Below are 17,285 nucleotides of genomic sequence, written 5' to 3'. Positions count from 1 at the left end.
ACTTGGCAGGCAGTCCACAGGCACACATCTGGAGAACATTACGTCTGCAGGAGACGTGAAACCAGGGTCGGTGCACGACTTACCCGTGGATATCACACTACGTGTCATTAACCACGTCGCTTTTTTTTTTTACACCCTAACAGATCACGGGATGCTTTCAGACAGAGGGTAAGCATCCTGATGTGGCAGCATGAACGGAAAAAAGTGACAACAGCAGGAGGATGAGGAGGCCTGCGCTCAATGAAGGTGGATTTTGGATCGAGCTGGCCTCTGGGCCAACGTGTGGATATTTCAAACACAGCTGCAAAGTGCGTGTCTGTGACTTTATACGGAGGGGGTAAAAAAAGGCTCTCCAGCGGTGGGTTTGCACAGGAATGCAGTGGAGACACAAATTGTTGCACGCTGCTCCCCCCTCCTCTTCCCAGCCACCCCACTGGCTTGCGTAACGTGAAACGTAGCAGCAAAAGGTAACCACACAGAGACAGGGGCAGAAAAATGCTCGCTTTAAAGCTCGTCTCTGTCATTTTCTGAAGTCTGCTGGCACCCCGGTGAAGCGTCACGGCGCACAGGGAACATCTGTAACGGAGCGTTTCTGCCTGGGCTGCAGACACACACGCACACGGCACCAGCACGGCGGGTCTCGGTAGCTGCTGTGAGCCGTTTATTTCTGCCACCCCACCGACCATAAGCCGCTCACATCCTTACCTGCAGTCGCTCCGACGCAGGTTGCCACATGTTCGCAGAATCAGAGGTTCTCCGTCTCTTACTACAGCTTGTTCTCCTCCCGTAGTCCGGCTCACATCTGTTCGCCTTCACTGCTTGCCTCTCCGTCCTCCTTCTCTCTGGACTGGTCGATAATGAAGGATAGGTTGCTCCGCCTGGCTGTAGTTAACGCAGTGGCCACCAGGTGGAGGTACCTGCTATCCACGATGGGGCGCTTCGTGCTGCTTTCAAGTGCGGTGGGAAATCGAGGATCGATACGGTTAATCTGATGCTTTGAATCTGCAGCCTGATTCTTAGGGGGACTTTTTGTTGGTTTAATCTGAGAGTATAAATGCTACTTTAGCTAGTTTTTTTTGTTTGTTTCTTTCTTTTATACACATTTTAACACTTCTCACTTTGTAATTTCCTTTGAAAAATCCATCACCTTAAATATTAATATTGCACATATCAGATTATACACTATTCGTCCCTGAATTCTCCTCTTCCATTTGGAGCATCTTCCAGTTTATTAATCTGGTTTCATGCAAGGTTATTGTAGTTAACTAAAATGAAACTATAAATTAAAACTAAATAAACTAAAATAACTCTAATAAAATTAAAATAAAAACTAGACTTTTGTGAGGAAAAGATAACCGAATACATTTTGTGAACTTGGAAAACTAAAATAAAAATATGGAAGAAACGCCCTTTAGCACCTGTTAGTTTATTTACATTTACATAACATTTATTACAGCTTACCTGACGAGGCATTGATGGATGTGTTTATTGAGACAAGACTGTGACTTACTGTAACTGCTTTCAAAAAGATGTATGTTTTATTGTAATACTTGTATTATCCTAAATCTCGCTTCTGACATATTCCCTTCTTACAGTAATAATTAAAAAGACTGAAACTAATAAAAATTCAATCAAAACTAAACATTTCTAGGCAATAAAAGCTAAACTGACTAAACTGACTCTGGAACTATAATCACTCTGGTTTCCTGATCTCCAGGTCCATTTTCTTTGGTTGATTGTGCAACATCAAGGTTCTTCTTGGAGATCCCGTCACTGCAGGCCTCAGTGAAGTAAATTCTATACTCCCAAAGTCCTGCATTTCCCATTTCCACATACATCCTTTTTCCAAGGCCCTATTTTTTCCACCCAGCTCTGTGAAGCAACACGAACATCAAAAGGCGCCCATAATGAAATTTAGCCTCATTACAAAAATGAATTAAAGGCCCTCGAAGATTAGTCATCTGGACCAAAACAGCCAGAAGTGGAAGAATGCAGTCAAATCAAAAGAAACGTTATGTAAACCCAACAAAAACAGCATTATTTCAGCGGCTAGCAGCAATGAAAACGTGGTTAGTTTAAGTCTTCCGGTCTCATAAATCCCAAGTTGAACAAAGGCAGCTAAGGACAAAGAATGTTATGCTGCCCACACATTTTGATCTCCTTAAGCGCCTAAAAAACAAAGGCTGACTGTATCGGCTCAGAATGACCTTGTTACTCTACGAGCTCAGTCTGGAAGAGATATTCGTGAAAAACATCATCTGTTATTTTCTCGAAAATTGATCAATTCATTTTACTGCCGCCAAAAGTTGGATAATTTTTAATCTGCTGTCGTGTTAAAATGAAACTTTTAGCAGTAGACGGCGCCATGTGAAACAGCCTGACCCTCCAAACCGCTCAAAGGGCAGAGGTCAACCTCACAAAGTCTCGGAAACAGACTGCAGGAAAAGACAAGAGCCAGCAATCGCATCTGGTCCTCCTGCAATGTGTGTGTGTATGTGGGTCGACACACATAATCTACGTAGGTGTGAGGAACGACATGACTCCGCAGTCGCAGTCTGTATTTAGAGATGTTTACACGGGGAAACATCTGGATAAAGCCTGAGGTCACTGAGGGTGTTCGCATTACCAACACTCCATAAAAGGTCTGTCGCACGGCTTACGGTTCAGTGTGGTGGGTATGACCTTGGGAACAGAAAAACAGATGCTGTAAATAGCTAGAATCCACGTTTTCAGAAAACAGTTTAATCGCTGTAGCTCCATGTGTCCGCCCATCATAGCTGGATTATTAGCAGAACAGCAGCAGCATCGCTCGCTCAGTAATCACACTTCAAAATTCTGATGCTGCCACCTTTTTTTATGTTGTGTTTGGGCGAGATGCAAACTGATGAACTGGAGGTGCTCTGTTAAAAAACATAAACAAAGTCCTTTTTGTACATATAGAACGCTATTTGGTAGAAAACCATGTTCGTGTTTCTCAGTATTGTTTTGGTATGAGTTCTAAAGCGCCTCAGGCCTCAGGTACAGCACTGGTACTAGTAGCACAACACTTTTTCAATCTGATAATAAATCTTTACACTGCCTGTAGAAAAGGGCACAGTACCATTACTGCTGCTACAGCTGTGACAAATGAGCTCATAGGTTCATAGGTGCCCTGGACAGAAGACAGCATTACACTTCCTCGTCGGTGGATCTGTTTAAGGCGTTTTGATTCACTTGATCGTGATTTACAGGTGAGCAAACTTATTATCGCTGGATTTGATCCTAAGGCTGACTGGTTTCAAAATCAAACTCAGGATGTTTGTGTAGACGGCCCAAAATCTCTCTCCCTCTTTAATGAGAAGTGTCGTGCAGAGTTCCCTTTTCGAAACCTATGATACTGTGCAAATATCTCGAGCCAGTGCTTATTTCTTGATATTTTGCTTCCAAGGATCCAGACTTTCTATTAATGTTTCAATGTTGTCTTGAACAAAAGTTCTCCAAGTTTTTCTTTGAGGTTGTATGTTTTTTAAAACAATTTTAACTGTTTGTTTGGTGTACTTGCACTAAACTGTGACCTATGAATCATTCAAACATTTAAAAAAGGCACCTAACTCAAGTGATCAACCAGCATTGCGTTTACACATAACAAAAAACTTTGTTACTAGTACCCTGTTTCTTACCCCATCATTTAACCGAATCTATTTTTAAGAATGCCAGAAATATTACAGTTTTGACATTCATTAATTTGTATTCTCGCACCAACAAGATGGTTCCCGATGAGTTATCAGGTAAAAACTTGGTATATCTCAGCGTGGATGCAAAAAAAAGAGGAAACTGGGTGAGTGAAGGACAAAAGTAGAAGTGGCAGGCCTAAAATTTTTACATTTGATGGAATTATGAATGCAGACAAGTACCATCAGATTTTGAGCCACCATGCAATACCATCTGGAAAGCATTTGATCGGCAACATCTTCATTTTTCAGTATGACAGTGATAGTAAAACACACTGCAAATTCAGTAAAAGCATACCTGGGTAGAAAAACCACACAGCAGAACTCTATCAGTCATGGACTGGCCTCCCCTCAATTGAGATCATGTGAGATCATGTTGACTGAGAACAAAACAAAAGACAGTCGGCATCCGAAGAAGAGCTTTGAATGTCCGTTAAGAAGCCTGGAGAACTATTCCTGAAGACTACTTACTGAGAAAGGTCAGGCTTGCACATGTTTTAATAAATCGCTGCACATAATTCCCATTTTTTTGTTATATTTCTTTCATTTTCAGTATTGCTTGAGTTTTCATGGCCAGGCCTCCTTTAGAGAGAAGAGACTTGATCTCAGTGGGACTTCCTGGTTAAATAAAGGTCAATAAATCAAACGCTTTCAAACAAGTATCCTGCCCCAAATATGATGCATGTGGTACAGTACACATGAGACACACATAAAGAAGTCACTTATGTTCACTTGAATCTTTATTGTTTACATAATTCAACAGAGATAATAGTTTATCATGTTGCTGCGGTTTAAAACGGGAGAAAAAAATGGTAGGATTAGCTGAGCCTATTGGTAAAACATTGCTTGATCTCGAGAGGAACAACAGAGCTGCACAGACAGAAAGTTTTCCACTGGCAGAACACAGAAGCACATATATTCTGGACTAGATAACATCTCCTCCGTCTTCTCCAAACTAAAGCCAACAAGAGGCCACTCTAGCAAAGAAACTCACATCCAGAAACTAATCGATGCTGCCAACACTAGAGGTGAATTTGTACACTGGGAGGAACAGGTACACTGAGTAGAACCAACTATGTTTCTGTGCAGTGAGAAGTATACCTACCTATTATCCTAAATATCACTTAAAAACATACAGTAGGATGGTAGGGTCACAGTACTCCAGCAAACCAACTTTCTGTACTATTCAAACACCACTTAGAAACTTGCATGTAAAGAACAGGACAATATAATATAAAGGGGGGGGGGGGGGGGGGGAGGGGGAAAGGCTGTGACTAGTATTTTATACATTTATGTATTTTGTCTACTAACCACAAAATTCCCTAAAGAAAACATTTGGCACAATCTTGACAGAGAGAAATACAAGTGCAATGGGAAGAAAAGAACAACCAACAACTGAGTACAAAGGTTTTAAAATATTTGCAGAGAGAACATCAAATCTAACCATGCACAAAGTAAGGCAACCTACAGCAGATTCTTTCATGTTTTTTTAATATAGAAAAAGATACAGTGACAAGTGCACCTATTTCTACAACACCTGTAAGGACTGTTGTCAGCGCTGTCTGCTAAGTTTACGCTTAGAAATGTGGGCTCCCGGGATGCTGGCCCCACCTGCAGACAGACAGTCTGGTGCAGACTAAAGTCATCACTCTATTGTACAGCAGAGATTACTGGTAGTGTTGCCTGTCATCATTAATAACTTAAGTGATGCAAAGAATGCTCTTACGCTACAATAAAGCCTTATTGTGAACTTGGACAGGAAAATAGATGTATCAAATTCCAGATTTGCTCTTTTTAATCTACAGTCTATGTTTTGCATTATTTTCTTTTTCCACTTTACATTCAGTTTTCTTTTGCTCTTATTTTAGATTTGTACTGGCATTATGTATATGTGCGTGTGTGTGTGTGTGTGTGTGTGTGTGTGTGTGTGTACAGCCTGTAATGGTGAAACGCAGTCGTGTTTTACAAATCCTTTGTCTTGATGAGGGTAACCAGTGGCTTGTCATCAGGACTGTAGTCTTCATAGGCGATGGGAGTGGCGTCATACATCGCAGGTCTGGACTTTTTCCCAAATCTAATTTAAAAAAAGCCGAATGTTTATCAAATATTGCAGCGTAAGAAGGTGTTTTGAGAGAATGACAAGTGCTTTTAAAGCTGGAGGAGATAATAACCCAGAAAAAGTACCAAAAAAAGTACAAAACATCCTGACTACCCACCCTACTTTAAAGAGTTAGTTAATTATTGTTCAAGAAAGACAAACAAAAGACATATAATACTGAAAAATGTTTTTAAAAAGCACAAGTGGAAGAATCCAAGATGCTCTAGCTTTAATTAAAAAATCCCAAAAGTTGACTCGGTGCTGTCTTCAGTTAGACTCTGCCTGCCTGTTAAATGTCACTGTGTCCTAAACTGAACATGCACAGTGTGCAGAGCAGAATTTCAGATTAAGTGCTGCCACAGAGCTGCTGGTGACCGGTAAAATGGCTTTGACAGATCACTCCTGACCTTGGCAGCAGCAATCGAGAAAAACTGTTATGACTGAAGGTTACCGTACCCGTTTCTTCTGGATTCTGAGATATACAAACACGGCGACAACGCATCAAAAAGTTGTGTTAATTAAAAAGAATATTTCTGAGTTAACTTGGTCAATTTTGGATTTCTAAAAAAAAGGGGGGGCAGCGTGGGTGGATGGTAAAACTAACATCCAAGAAATGTTAAATGCAAAGCACTCATAAAAACAGCTCATTAATCACAGCAACTGAACGCTGACACACAAATCCTGTCACTGACCTGGCATGGCGGATGGAGGCGATGGCGTTGCTGAACTCGCTGTCAATGCTGCGGCAGTTGTAGAACTCCTGGTAGGCGTGGCGGGAGGAACCTTGATACTCGATGCGGCTGATGCGGCAGATGCCCACAATGAGGATGATGAGCATGAGCACGAAGGCCACGCACAGAGCTCCAATTATGATATAGAGGGAGTGGCGGGGCATGTTGGTCAAAGTGTCCTCAGTGTGTGCAGGCTTCCACTGCAGGTCTAACACACACACACCCACACACACACACACACAGGGATAGATCTTTGTGTTATATTATTCATGCATAAGATTCAACCTCTCAAAAAAAAAATTATTTTCAGAAATGCAGGTAAAGCTGTAACAGTGCATCTTAATCTCAGAATAATGTGATTTACTATTTCTTTCAGGGTTGCTATAAACATGAAATTTGTAAGTTGAAAGATAACAGCCTTAATTATATTTTAGCATTAAAAACCTGGTTTAACCATTACAGAAACACACAAGAAATGGTAAAAAAAATATATAAATCTGTTACTGTAAATTTGTGTGTGTGTATAAGTTAATAAAGATCAGTCACAAATTGAATTTTTTAAACTGTTTAACCTTCACTGAATCAGAAAAATACAACTCTTGAGATAAAATCTCTTTTGCAAGCGTGTCTTAACGACCATGTTCTGCTCATGTGCCATTCACTCCCCAGGAAAAACACTGAAATATCAAAAGGTTTTTTGATATGATTGCTCACGTAGATATGTACCTGCACAAGCAGGGAAAATGCTTTTTCATTTGTAGTAAACATGGGAGGAAATGTGGGAGGAAATGGAGCTCAAACCACTGAAGAAAACATGTTTCTGCTCGCCAGAGGTGAGTGAGTGGAGTCATATGAGGTCAGGTTTAGCATACTGTCACTGCAGACTCTGCACATTACCACTGCTGGAGTCTCAAGTTTGCCCTCACTTGCCTGGAGAGTTGCCCCAAGAGTTGGCTGTCTTGCCTGACAGAGTAAGCCACTTCTGGAGCTCAACACTGAATTAGCCCAGCAGTGAAGTTACAGCAGTGCAAACTGTGCATCGTGTCGTCAGTAGAATTTGTGTGTAGTCAGAAGTTTGTGTTGCATCCAAATCTGCTGGCAGGCATCTTTTTTTAATTCTGCCAAACACGTTTCATGTAAACTGTATGCAATGATTTCTATGTTTCTATGAACTTAGTGTCTTCAATAATATTAATATTAATATGTCCCTGTGTGTTGGCCCTGCGACAGACTGGCGACCTGTCCAGGGTGTACCCCGCCTCTCGCCCTATGACAGCTGGGATTGGCTCCAGCGCCCCCCGCGACCCTGAGAAGGATAAGCGGTAGCGAATGGATGGATGGATGGATAATAACTCATATTCCAGTGATGAAATGATGATGACCATGTGAAGTTTGCCTTTTCTTCCGCGTTTCTGTAAAATATTTCGCTCTAAGTCAGAGACGTGCTAAAGTGTGCTGACCTGCATTGTGTTTTTGGGTGCATGTTTAGGCCAAAACGCTGATTAATCATTTGAAATCAAAGTTTAGGCACTCCCATCCAGTTTGCCAATATACTCTGCTGTAAATCCTGCACTGAAATATGAGGATTGTTTGTTTATTAAACCTAAAAATCAGCATGGAGTCACTGACAGAAGCGCGTCGACATACAGCCTTATGTCGTCTTGATGGATTCTCAATCATCCAGGTAAGTAATCTCCAAAAGTTGATTCTGTTCATCTGGACGTAGCATTTTGTGGGAACGCGGAGTCAAGGAGGCCATTTACATGAAAAGGGAAAGACCATCCCTGAATCGAGGAGGGGGCCTATGGGTACATCTTTCACCATCTTACAATGTTTGATTGCTGCCATTCCCCAACTCTCTGTGAATGGTACTCATGGCCACTGATCAGTGGTCATTTGATCAGTGGGTTTTGGTCAGTGGTTGTTGATCAATGGTCATGAGAATTTGCATAAATAAGATTAAGGAACTGACCTCCCCGCCCATTGTTCCTTCAGTGGGCTGGTTTCAGTCATTATGCAAATGTACTGTTTATAAGATTTGGGGAAACCTGCAGTCAGCTGAGACTGAAGAAGTCACTTGGATGAGTGACGAAATGTTTCTCCCACAAAATGCTACGTCCAGATGAACAGAATCAACTTTTGGAGATACAGCCTTATAAATTAGATTTTGATATATTTATTTCAGAAATGATTCCTAATAAGGTGTATGCTGCATCAGACAATAGCACAGGTCTGCAACCAAAAAACTGCAGAGGATTTTTTGACTGTTTCTTATTTTTCCTCACTGAAACTTGGAAAAATATTCCATCACGTCAGGTTTTCTTCAAAGCTCATGTTTTTAGTTTAATTAAGTGTACAATTTCCCTTTTTTATACTGAAATCTGGTATCCTATACTTGAGTTAAAATATATCCAATAATGATTTCTTACATTAATTTCATCTTTCTTACAGCGAGACTTGAAAGAAATACAAATAGAAAATGCGAGGAATTGAGGGCGGTCAGTAGGAGGGGGAAGGTATGGTGGGTTTGGTGGTGTGAGGAGCTCAGATGATCATGTCCCAACAGCTTTATTTTGGTCATCGTGAAAGGTAAGGAATCTAAGAAAAATTATGCACAGTTAATTGTAATAAAACACTGATTTTCTTCATCGCTGTTTCTGTTCCAGGGGTCAGAGATGTTCTACAGGACAAGAGTATCTTCACCAACAAGTTTGGAGGTTCTGCAGGAGCTGTTTTGATCTGGGAGCTTGAATTCAAAAGAGCCTCCTTCTTCTTGCGATGATAAATTCTTCTGCGTGAATGTTGCTGGTGAGAGTGAACAGCAGGGAGAAGCAGAGCTGTGTGACTGCAGCCTTCCTGCTCAGAGGTCTCCTCGTGAGTGTCATACAAACACTGATGCTGCCCGTGAGCTTCCTGTTTGTAGTTGGAGGAGGAAGGTCACTTCTTTATCACGTCATCGGGGAAAACTTTGAAGCATTTGGCTCATTATCAAGCAGCATATCTGCTTCTACACAGGTTAAAGAGCGGACACATTCTGATTTAAGAGTTTGCTGCATGGGTCCAGGGGTGTCAAACATGCGGTCTGTGTCCATGCACTTTGGCACAATAGATGGCTTTGCAAGGCAGATTGTATCTATGGTTTTTCAGCAGAATTTTCTGCTATTCTGACAGAGGTGATGCCAGCATTACCACGTAGATGTGAAAATATACGGACACCGAAGAGTATCATTCGTTTTTAAAATCTTTAGAATGGTTTTTTGTTTCTTTTTTGAAGTTTTAAAAAAGATTCAAATCTCTTGTTTTATTCTCAGCCTGCCCACGTCCTGCATTTAGGTGTGAAAATCATATCACAGACGATGGTGCCCACTGAAAAGTCAATGGGTCAAAGGGTTAGTTATCAGGAACCAGGAACTACATTCAAATTTCAACCTCACAGTGGAAAGTCAGAGGACCACTAAACACAATAAGGTTCCGCCTCTGGAACTCGTTGTGTGTGTGTGTGTGTGTGTGTGTGTGTGTGTGTGTGTGTGTGTGTGTGTGTGTGTTTGCTTGTGTCAAAATTGGGGACTTCTATCAGCTCACACACCAGTCAATTGGGGACACCTCTCCCTTTGGGGACCAAAACCACCGTCCCCAATTAGATTTACCTCTAACAACGTTCAGCATGCTCTAAAACACACGTGTGTGTGTGTGTGTGTGTGTGTGTGTGTGTGTGTGTGTGTGTGTGTGTACTAGCTGCGGCCCAATCATCATTTTATTATTTAGAATAATATCTGATGAGATATTTTCTGACAGGGTGACTTACGGATCTCGCAGCTGGGTCCCACCCACCCAGGTGGACAGTGACAGGTGAAGCCATTTGATTGGTCGATGCACGTGCCTCCGTGGTGACAAGGGTTGCTGTCGCACTCATTGACGTCGACCTCACATTTTTCCCCTGAGCAGACAGGTAAGGTGGCATTAAATGACTTTTTTAGCAATAACGTCAACAGCTCAAAGTGAGGCTGATGGATCACAGCCTGACTTCATTTTCCACGCAGCTACATTCATCTTCATCACCAGCCATAATCACAGAAACACGCAGCTGGTCGTCAGGCTGTGCTCACCCAGGTATCCAGGCGGGCAGGAACAGGAAGCATTAAGTCCCGCACTTTCACAGCGGCCTCCATTCAGGCAGCGCATCTTCAGACATGGGTCCTTGTAGATTTCACAGTGTCTGCCTGCATGCACACATACAAAAAGAGCTTTCAATAATTCACCGGGCAGCACTTTTAGCACTCTAAAACATATTCGGATACACTCACACACACATACCTTCAAACTGGGGTGTGCAGACACACTCATAGGCATTGATGAGATCCCTACAGGTGGCGTAGTTTTGGCAAGGGGCAGACAGACACTCATTGTACTCCTCCTCACAGTACAAGCCATGGTAGCCTTAACAGGACACAGATTCATACAGTTCAGAATAAAATCACAGTCTTTATGAATGATTATGTAATAACAAAGGGTTTGTGTTTATGTGAGACACAGAGACAGAAAGTGTGTATCCTTCTGCAGTGAAACACAGTAATGGTACAAATTGATTTTCCTGATTTTCTTTGCATCACTGTGAATATGCATGAAAATATTTTTTATTTAGTTTTCAGGCTCTAATATCTTTAAGACCATACATGTACATTTGAGTAGCTTCATGCTGTTCTTTCTAAAGGCCTTCAAATATGGTATGGTGGGTCACACTACAAAATTTTCCAAGCTCTCAAAGTTTTATTTTGAACTTGAGCAACACTTTAGAAATTCCATAGTAGCAGATGTTTGGATTAGAAATATTGAATGACATGTTAAGTAGATCTCTAGATACGGCTATTTCAATTCCACAAGAAACTGATCGCAAAAGGCTCGAATCCCCCACACTTCACAAAAATATGGAAATGAATAGTAGTAGAAAGCTCAAATTAGACCACTTTTTCACTCTCCTGGAATTTCTTCCATCATAGATGTTTCGTGTGCCTAAAAATTAAAAAAAAAAATATTGGCTGACGTATTGGATTTTAAAATCACTGAATATTGGTATCCTTATTGGCCTTATAAATCCCACATCAGTCGGGCTCTATTGTAACAAATTAATTTCTTCAGGGAGTAATTATGTCAAGTGATGCATTACATTTCATTATAGTAGCACGTAATGTGTAACACGTGATTTTCTTTCAGTAACGACCCCAGCACGAGTTAAAGCTGAGCAGAGGGTCCTTGTAATAGCGCCTCAAAAACAGTTCACACAGCAACAGCCTATCAAACAACCCGTAGCATTCATCTTGTGGCACTATGAAGCAATTTCCTCACGCGCCCTTCCTCGGTCACTGTTCTTGCTCTCAGTGCTCTGAGCAGATTAAAAATATTTCAACCTTTTAAGTCGCACTTGACACCAGCATTGAGACCTACTGCCATCAATGCTAGAAGCTCAACATTTTACGTGTTTACCTGACTGAACCGCACACTACAGCGTACACAATAACAACTGGACCACCGTATGTGCCTCTGTATTTCTTTACAGGGATTTATAAATTAGCCAACAGGGGTATGAGCGCATATTAAATCAATGTCAAATGACATGCAGTGCACCGTGTTTTCCATAGGATGGCAGCTGTGTACTGAGACCAGCATTAACATGGTCAGCGCATCAGAGCATCAGTGCCTCTTCAGCTGTGTGTTTTGCGCTTTTCATATAGGACGTGTGTAACTTGCACTTCGATTTTGTGGCTACAACAGATGCAGATCGAGTGTTTTCATTATCTCGTCTCCAACTTTGACTGCATCTCTCGGCTGGGTGCAAGTACTGACTGAAGCATCAACAAGCCCTCCTCGGGCTACAGCTAACGTGTGTTTGGGGAAAAGAGAGGAGAGCAATTAATGAGGAGCCCAGTTAGAACCTCCAGGGCCCTCTCTGTGAAATGTCAGTGAAATGTCAAGTGCCTTTCCAAGACTCTGCCTGCTTTCTGTGGGCTGGCAGCCTCTCATGTGAGCAGGATTACAGGAAACAGGAGGACAGATCCTTCAACATATCAGCTCCCCAGAAGCTTTCTTTCAAACAGCCAACAGGCATTTACACAACCCCACACATCCGCACACCGACACCATGGAGACGGTCACACTGCTGCATTTGTGGACTCACACACACAGACACACACACTGAAATTAAAACTTTAATGCAGACACATAAACATGCCGCAAGCAACTGACATTCTGATGAGGGGGAGAAAAGATAGTTTTGGTCCAAAACACTGCAATGTGTGTGTATCTGTGTGTGTGCGCGCACATGTGTGTGTGTGTTTGTGTGTGAGTGTGATGCTTGGGATGCTAATTACAAATTACCAATTTCACCAGTCCCATTACAGAGGGAGCAGAGGCATTTGATTGGATGGCAGCATCTGTTCAGCTACAAAACACAAACACAGACGACAGACTGGGAGCCACACACACACACACACACACACACACACACACACACACACACACACACACACACACACACACACACACACACACACAGCTTCTCCATGGCAACCAGACAACAGAGGATAAGAGGGAAATGAGGTGCGGTAAATGTTACAGGATGATGATGAGAAAGGACAAAAGGACAAGCAGAAGAAAAGAACACGTGAAAGTAACGCAACGTTATGAAAAATAGAAAAATATGCAGGTAGTGTCGCAATAATTGAAAAGAAGTGGGCGCCCGCTCTGCCTCAGAGCACAGTAAGAGCCGTTTGAATAAAAGGGAAGAACATGAAATAAGAAGGCATTATTACAAATCCAAGTCTTGCTGCTCAACATTGATACTGCTTCGTTTCAGGAATTTAAAAAAAGACACCAAAATGTACATTTTAAAACTCTTTGTACTGAAATGTCAGGCGCTTTCACAAAAAATGACATTAACATAAGAAAACAAACATAATCTTAGCCCCTAATGCTTAATGTATCATATTTGATGCACGCATACAGTTTCTGTGAGTTTTCCACTTCTACATTATCAGTGTGATTTATATGTATTTATTAAAATAAATAAATTCCACACTACATTTTTAAGCAATAAATATGCTGCAAAAATGAATGTGGCAAATATAATAGGAATTAAAAGTCATATATTCAAATTCATATTAAATTAATGAAAAGTTCCATTGTCACAAAATACAATTTTCTGGCGATTATTTCAGGGTTTAGACTTTAAAGGGTCAAAGCGGACCATTTGCTCTTCCTTATTTTGTGGCAGACATATTTTGTTACAACAATGGATTCTAATATTAAAAGGGCTAAAATCTCAAATATTGAGGTCAGCGTGTGTACAGGTGGAAATCTCCAGACTACTTAAACTCTTGTTTTCAACCGTTTTATCTTGACTCAGTGTGAATCACACAGAGGTGATATAGTTAAAATGGTCGTCTCAGATACAGAAGCCCCACCTACCTGCTGTTTAAACCTTTTATTTGTGAGGGGCAGCCAATCAGAATAAAGTGAACTTAAAGGAAGAAGAGCTAAAACAGCGTGTTTCAGACAGAGCGACGAGCTGCTCCTATCAGTTTAGGTCTGTGAATCACATATACGGAGCAGGAAATCAGCTCCACTTATAGATCCACTTTAAGCTCTAATTGCTTTCTGCCATTCTTCCAAAGAGACAGGAACTAGATTAGCCGTGTGAAAGGAGCGTGAATGGGAGCATAAAATATGACACTGAGATGGTTACTCCTCTGTACATTTGACTGACAGCGTGTATAAACAGTGAGAAGCAGGGGCAAAGTGTCAAATTATGTTGATGGGCCATTGGGAAAGTCATCATTTTCTCCATCCTAGCAAGGTAATTGCAAGACAATAGATAATGACAAGTCATCATTCCACTCAATTGATTTAATCAGTGAGGCCTCAGCACCAGCAGCGCCGTGCTATCGTCTAAAAAAAACACTCATCGTTGGGGCAGATGACATTTAAACACACCTGAGTCTAAGCCAGGACTACAAGTCACCATCCTTTTACTTATTACAAAGTTTAATGTGCTGGTGGTAAATCCAGATACAGAGTGGAGATTGATCAAAGTAAGGATTCAAGAGGTTTCATGAAGGCTCTTAAAATGTGAATTTCTCAGTGACATCAGTCAAAATCTCATCGGTCCAGGAACTCAGTGGACATGTAGTTTTATTTAAAAATAAAAAGTCCAGCTTCACTCTACTCCCCACTCTACTCTCAGAGGTTTCAGGCTTTTAAGTAAACAGAGTTTCAACTTTTCTACTTGTATGAATCAGCCTATTATATTTCTGGTGCAGTTTAATTCAGCCTTTGTAGCTGATTTGGTTTAATTTTTAATCAGATCATTTAAAAGAATTACTTCCACTCCTCACATAACAAGTAAAACTATCTGAGGATTCATAGATGTCATAAAACTCTTTTAGTTTAAGTAGACCGAGCCCTTTTATGTTAACTATAAGCTTACCTGGCACGCAAAGACACCTGTAGCTGTTTCCCACGCTGCGGCAGACCCCGTGAGCGCAGGGGTTCAGGGCACAGAAGTCCACCAGCTGGGCGCAGGTGGGTCCTGTGAACCCTGCTGTGCAGCTACATCCAAACCCCAGGGGGCCGGGGCCCTGGGCGTAGCATGTCCCGTTATTGTGACAGGGGCTGGAGGCACACGGGTCCACCTTCTGCTCACATGTAGCACCCTGGTAACCTGTGAGAGGGCAGAGAGGGAGCAAATATCCTTAATTTGCTGGAAGGAGAGGCTTAAAGCATACAGCTGCGCTATTACTGGTAAATTGTTAGTTTTGAAGGGAAAGCTTTGGGATTCAGATGAACCTGCTTTCAACAGTGGGTGACACAGCAGGGGCTGTGTTTATGCAAGGCGGGTGTTGCAATCCAATATGTGGCATCTACTTTGGCATAAAATTGCACCCACTCAACTGCCCACTGAAGCCGCTTCTTAATGCAAATGGAACTTTGCAGAAAAATGTTAATGGGATAAAAGAAACTCCTCTACAGTTAAAGGGGATCATAAGTTTTGTTTTTATTTTCTTTGAGTGAACTTTATTGCATTTATAACCACTAACTAAAGGGATGTGCTTCAATTATTCATGCTGCATACGGTGTATTAAATATGATGACAAAGCACCAGCAACCAAAAATATGTACAGAGCAGGACAATAGGATGAAGTCAAATGCTTTCCCTAAAGCAATAAATAAATAAATAAATAAATAAATAAATAAATAAAGACATTTATCATGCAAGAAAACCACAGTAAGTAATGCAGGAGTGCATTAAACAGTCCTGGTTATATTATACTCCTGTAATGTTTTAGACTTAAAAGCATTTTTCTGACGCAGTTATTTCACTTCTTAAATTGTGCATTTGGTACGTATGGTTATATAATTTAAGTGCGCGCAGTTTAAGATTACATGCTATTATTTACTGAAAAGAAAAGTTTAGTATGCAAGAAAACACACCGGATTACTTTTTTGTCAAAAGAGGGAGTGAAGCTAAAGTCAGTAAACAGTCAATTTACCTTTAAAACTACACACGGAGGAAACACAAAGCCAGGTCCTGTTTATTTGCGTCACTGAATACATCATAAATTAAGAACACATTAAACATTACATATGTAGAAAAACTAGTTTGAATTATATATGTGCTTTTAATGTTTTCAAGTCTAATTCTTTTGTAACACAACTCTGTCAGTGTAAAACTATGTTTTAAATGTTTCAGTAAAAAAGATCAAACTTTTTTTAATGGCAGTGTGTCGCAGTGGTTGGAGGGATTTACGCTAGCCGTTTTCCAGTGCTAGCTTTCTGCTAAGCTAAGCTAACACTCCTCAAACAGAACAAACAAAGGGCAGTATTTGTATGATATGTGGTAGGTCTAATAGAGAAAATGCTCAGGAGAAAGTTAAACTAATTCAGACTTTATATACTCACTGGCCACTTTGTTTGGTACACTTTGCTAGTACCTGACAAGAGCCCATTGTGCCTTCAGTGTATTTTATATTGACATGACAGCCTCACACACTTGATGCTGATTTTTCGGTTGCATATCCATTATGCTAATCTCCCATTCCACCACACCCCATGGGTTGAGATCTGGTGACTGTAGAGACCATCTAAGTACAGCGAACTCATTGTCATGTTCAAGAAACCAGACTGAGATTATTTGAGCTTTCTGACATGGTGAGCTATCCTGCTGGAAGCAGCCATCAGTAGATGGGTATACTGTCGTTATAAAGGAATGGACATGGTCAGCAACAAAACTCAGGTAGGCTGTGATATTTAAACTGTGGTCAGTTGGAACGAAGGGGTCCAAACTGTGCCAAGAAAGTATCCAGCACACTATTACACCTGAACCTTTGATACAAGGCAGGATCTATGCGTTCATGTTGTGTATGTTAAATTCTGACCCTACACTTTGGGGGTTAAAGCAGAAATTAAGACTCATTATCACACCAACATTTTTCCAATGTTCTCAGCATGTGTGAACTGTAGCCTCAGTTTCCTGCTGTTAGCTGTTAGCTGGTGTGGTCTTCTGCTGGTGCAGGTCAACTGCTTCAAAGTTTGACATGATGCACATTCAAAGACACTCTTCTGCATACGCTGGTTGCAGTGATTGGTTCTTTGAGTTAATGTTGCCTTCCTATCAACTTATAGCAGTATGGCCACTCTCCTGGCCTCTGACATTTTCTCTCAGAGAAACGCTGCTAAATAGAGATTTTCTCTTTT

General features: G+C 41.2%; 2 protein-coding genes across 2 annotated transcripts in view; both read right to left on the bottom strand.

Moving 5' to 3' along the window:
• The window catches only part of pid1 (phosphotyrosine interaction domain containing 1), a 34,277-nt gene extending 33,414 nt beyond the window's left edge, over positions 1 to 863 (bottom strand). The window contains exon 1 of the mRNA XM_086261036.1: positions 706 to 863. Within this exon, the coding sequence (XP_086117162.1) occupies positions 706 to 735 (30 nt within the window). The 5' untranslated portion in view covers positions 736 to 863. The remainder of the gene's footprint in view (positions 1 to 705) is intronic.
• Positions 864 to 4,432: 3,569 nt separating this feature from the next.
• Positions 4,433 to 17,285, bottom strand: part of dner (delta/notch-like EGF repeat containing) — a 72,792-nt gene continuing 59,939 nt past the window's right edge. Inside the window, exons 8-13 of the mRNA XM_086261035.1 lie at positions 15,019 to 15,252; positions 10,854 to 10,976; positions 10,646 to 10,759; positions 10,345 to 10,476; positions 6,501 to 6,747; positions 4,433 to 5,784 (exon numbers count right to left, since the gene is read on the bottom strand). Of these exons, the coding sequence (XP_086117161.1) occupies positions 5,673 to 5,784; positions 6,501 to 6,747; positions 10,345 to 10,476; positions 10,646 to 10,759; positions 10,854 to 10,976; positions 15,019 to 15,252 (962 nt within the window). The 3' untranslated portion in view covers positions 4,433 to 5,672. The remainder of the gene's footprint in view (positions 5,785 to 6,500; positions 6,748 to 10,344; positions 10,477 to 10,645; positions 10,760 to 10,853; positions 10,977 to 15,018; positions 15,253 to 17,285) is intronic.

This window comes from Aulonocara sp. 'chitande type north' Nkhata Bay, linkage group LG14, assembly GCF_057382095.1.
Source record: "Aulonocara sp. 'chitande type north' Nkhata Bay isolate Kocher_YH1m ecotype deep benthic linkage group LG14, A_spYH_male_GT1.1, whole genome shotgun sequence".
NCBI lineage: Eukaryota > Metazoa > Chordata > Actinopteri > Cichliformes > Cichlidae > Aulonocara > Aulonocara sp. 'chitande type north' Nkhata Bay.
The sequence above is the reverse complement of the archived record's forward strand: the minus strand, read 5'-3'. Positions and strand labels throughout refer to the sequence as shown.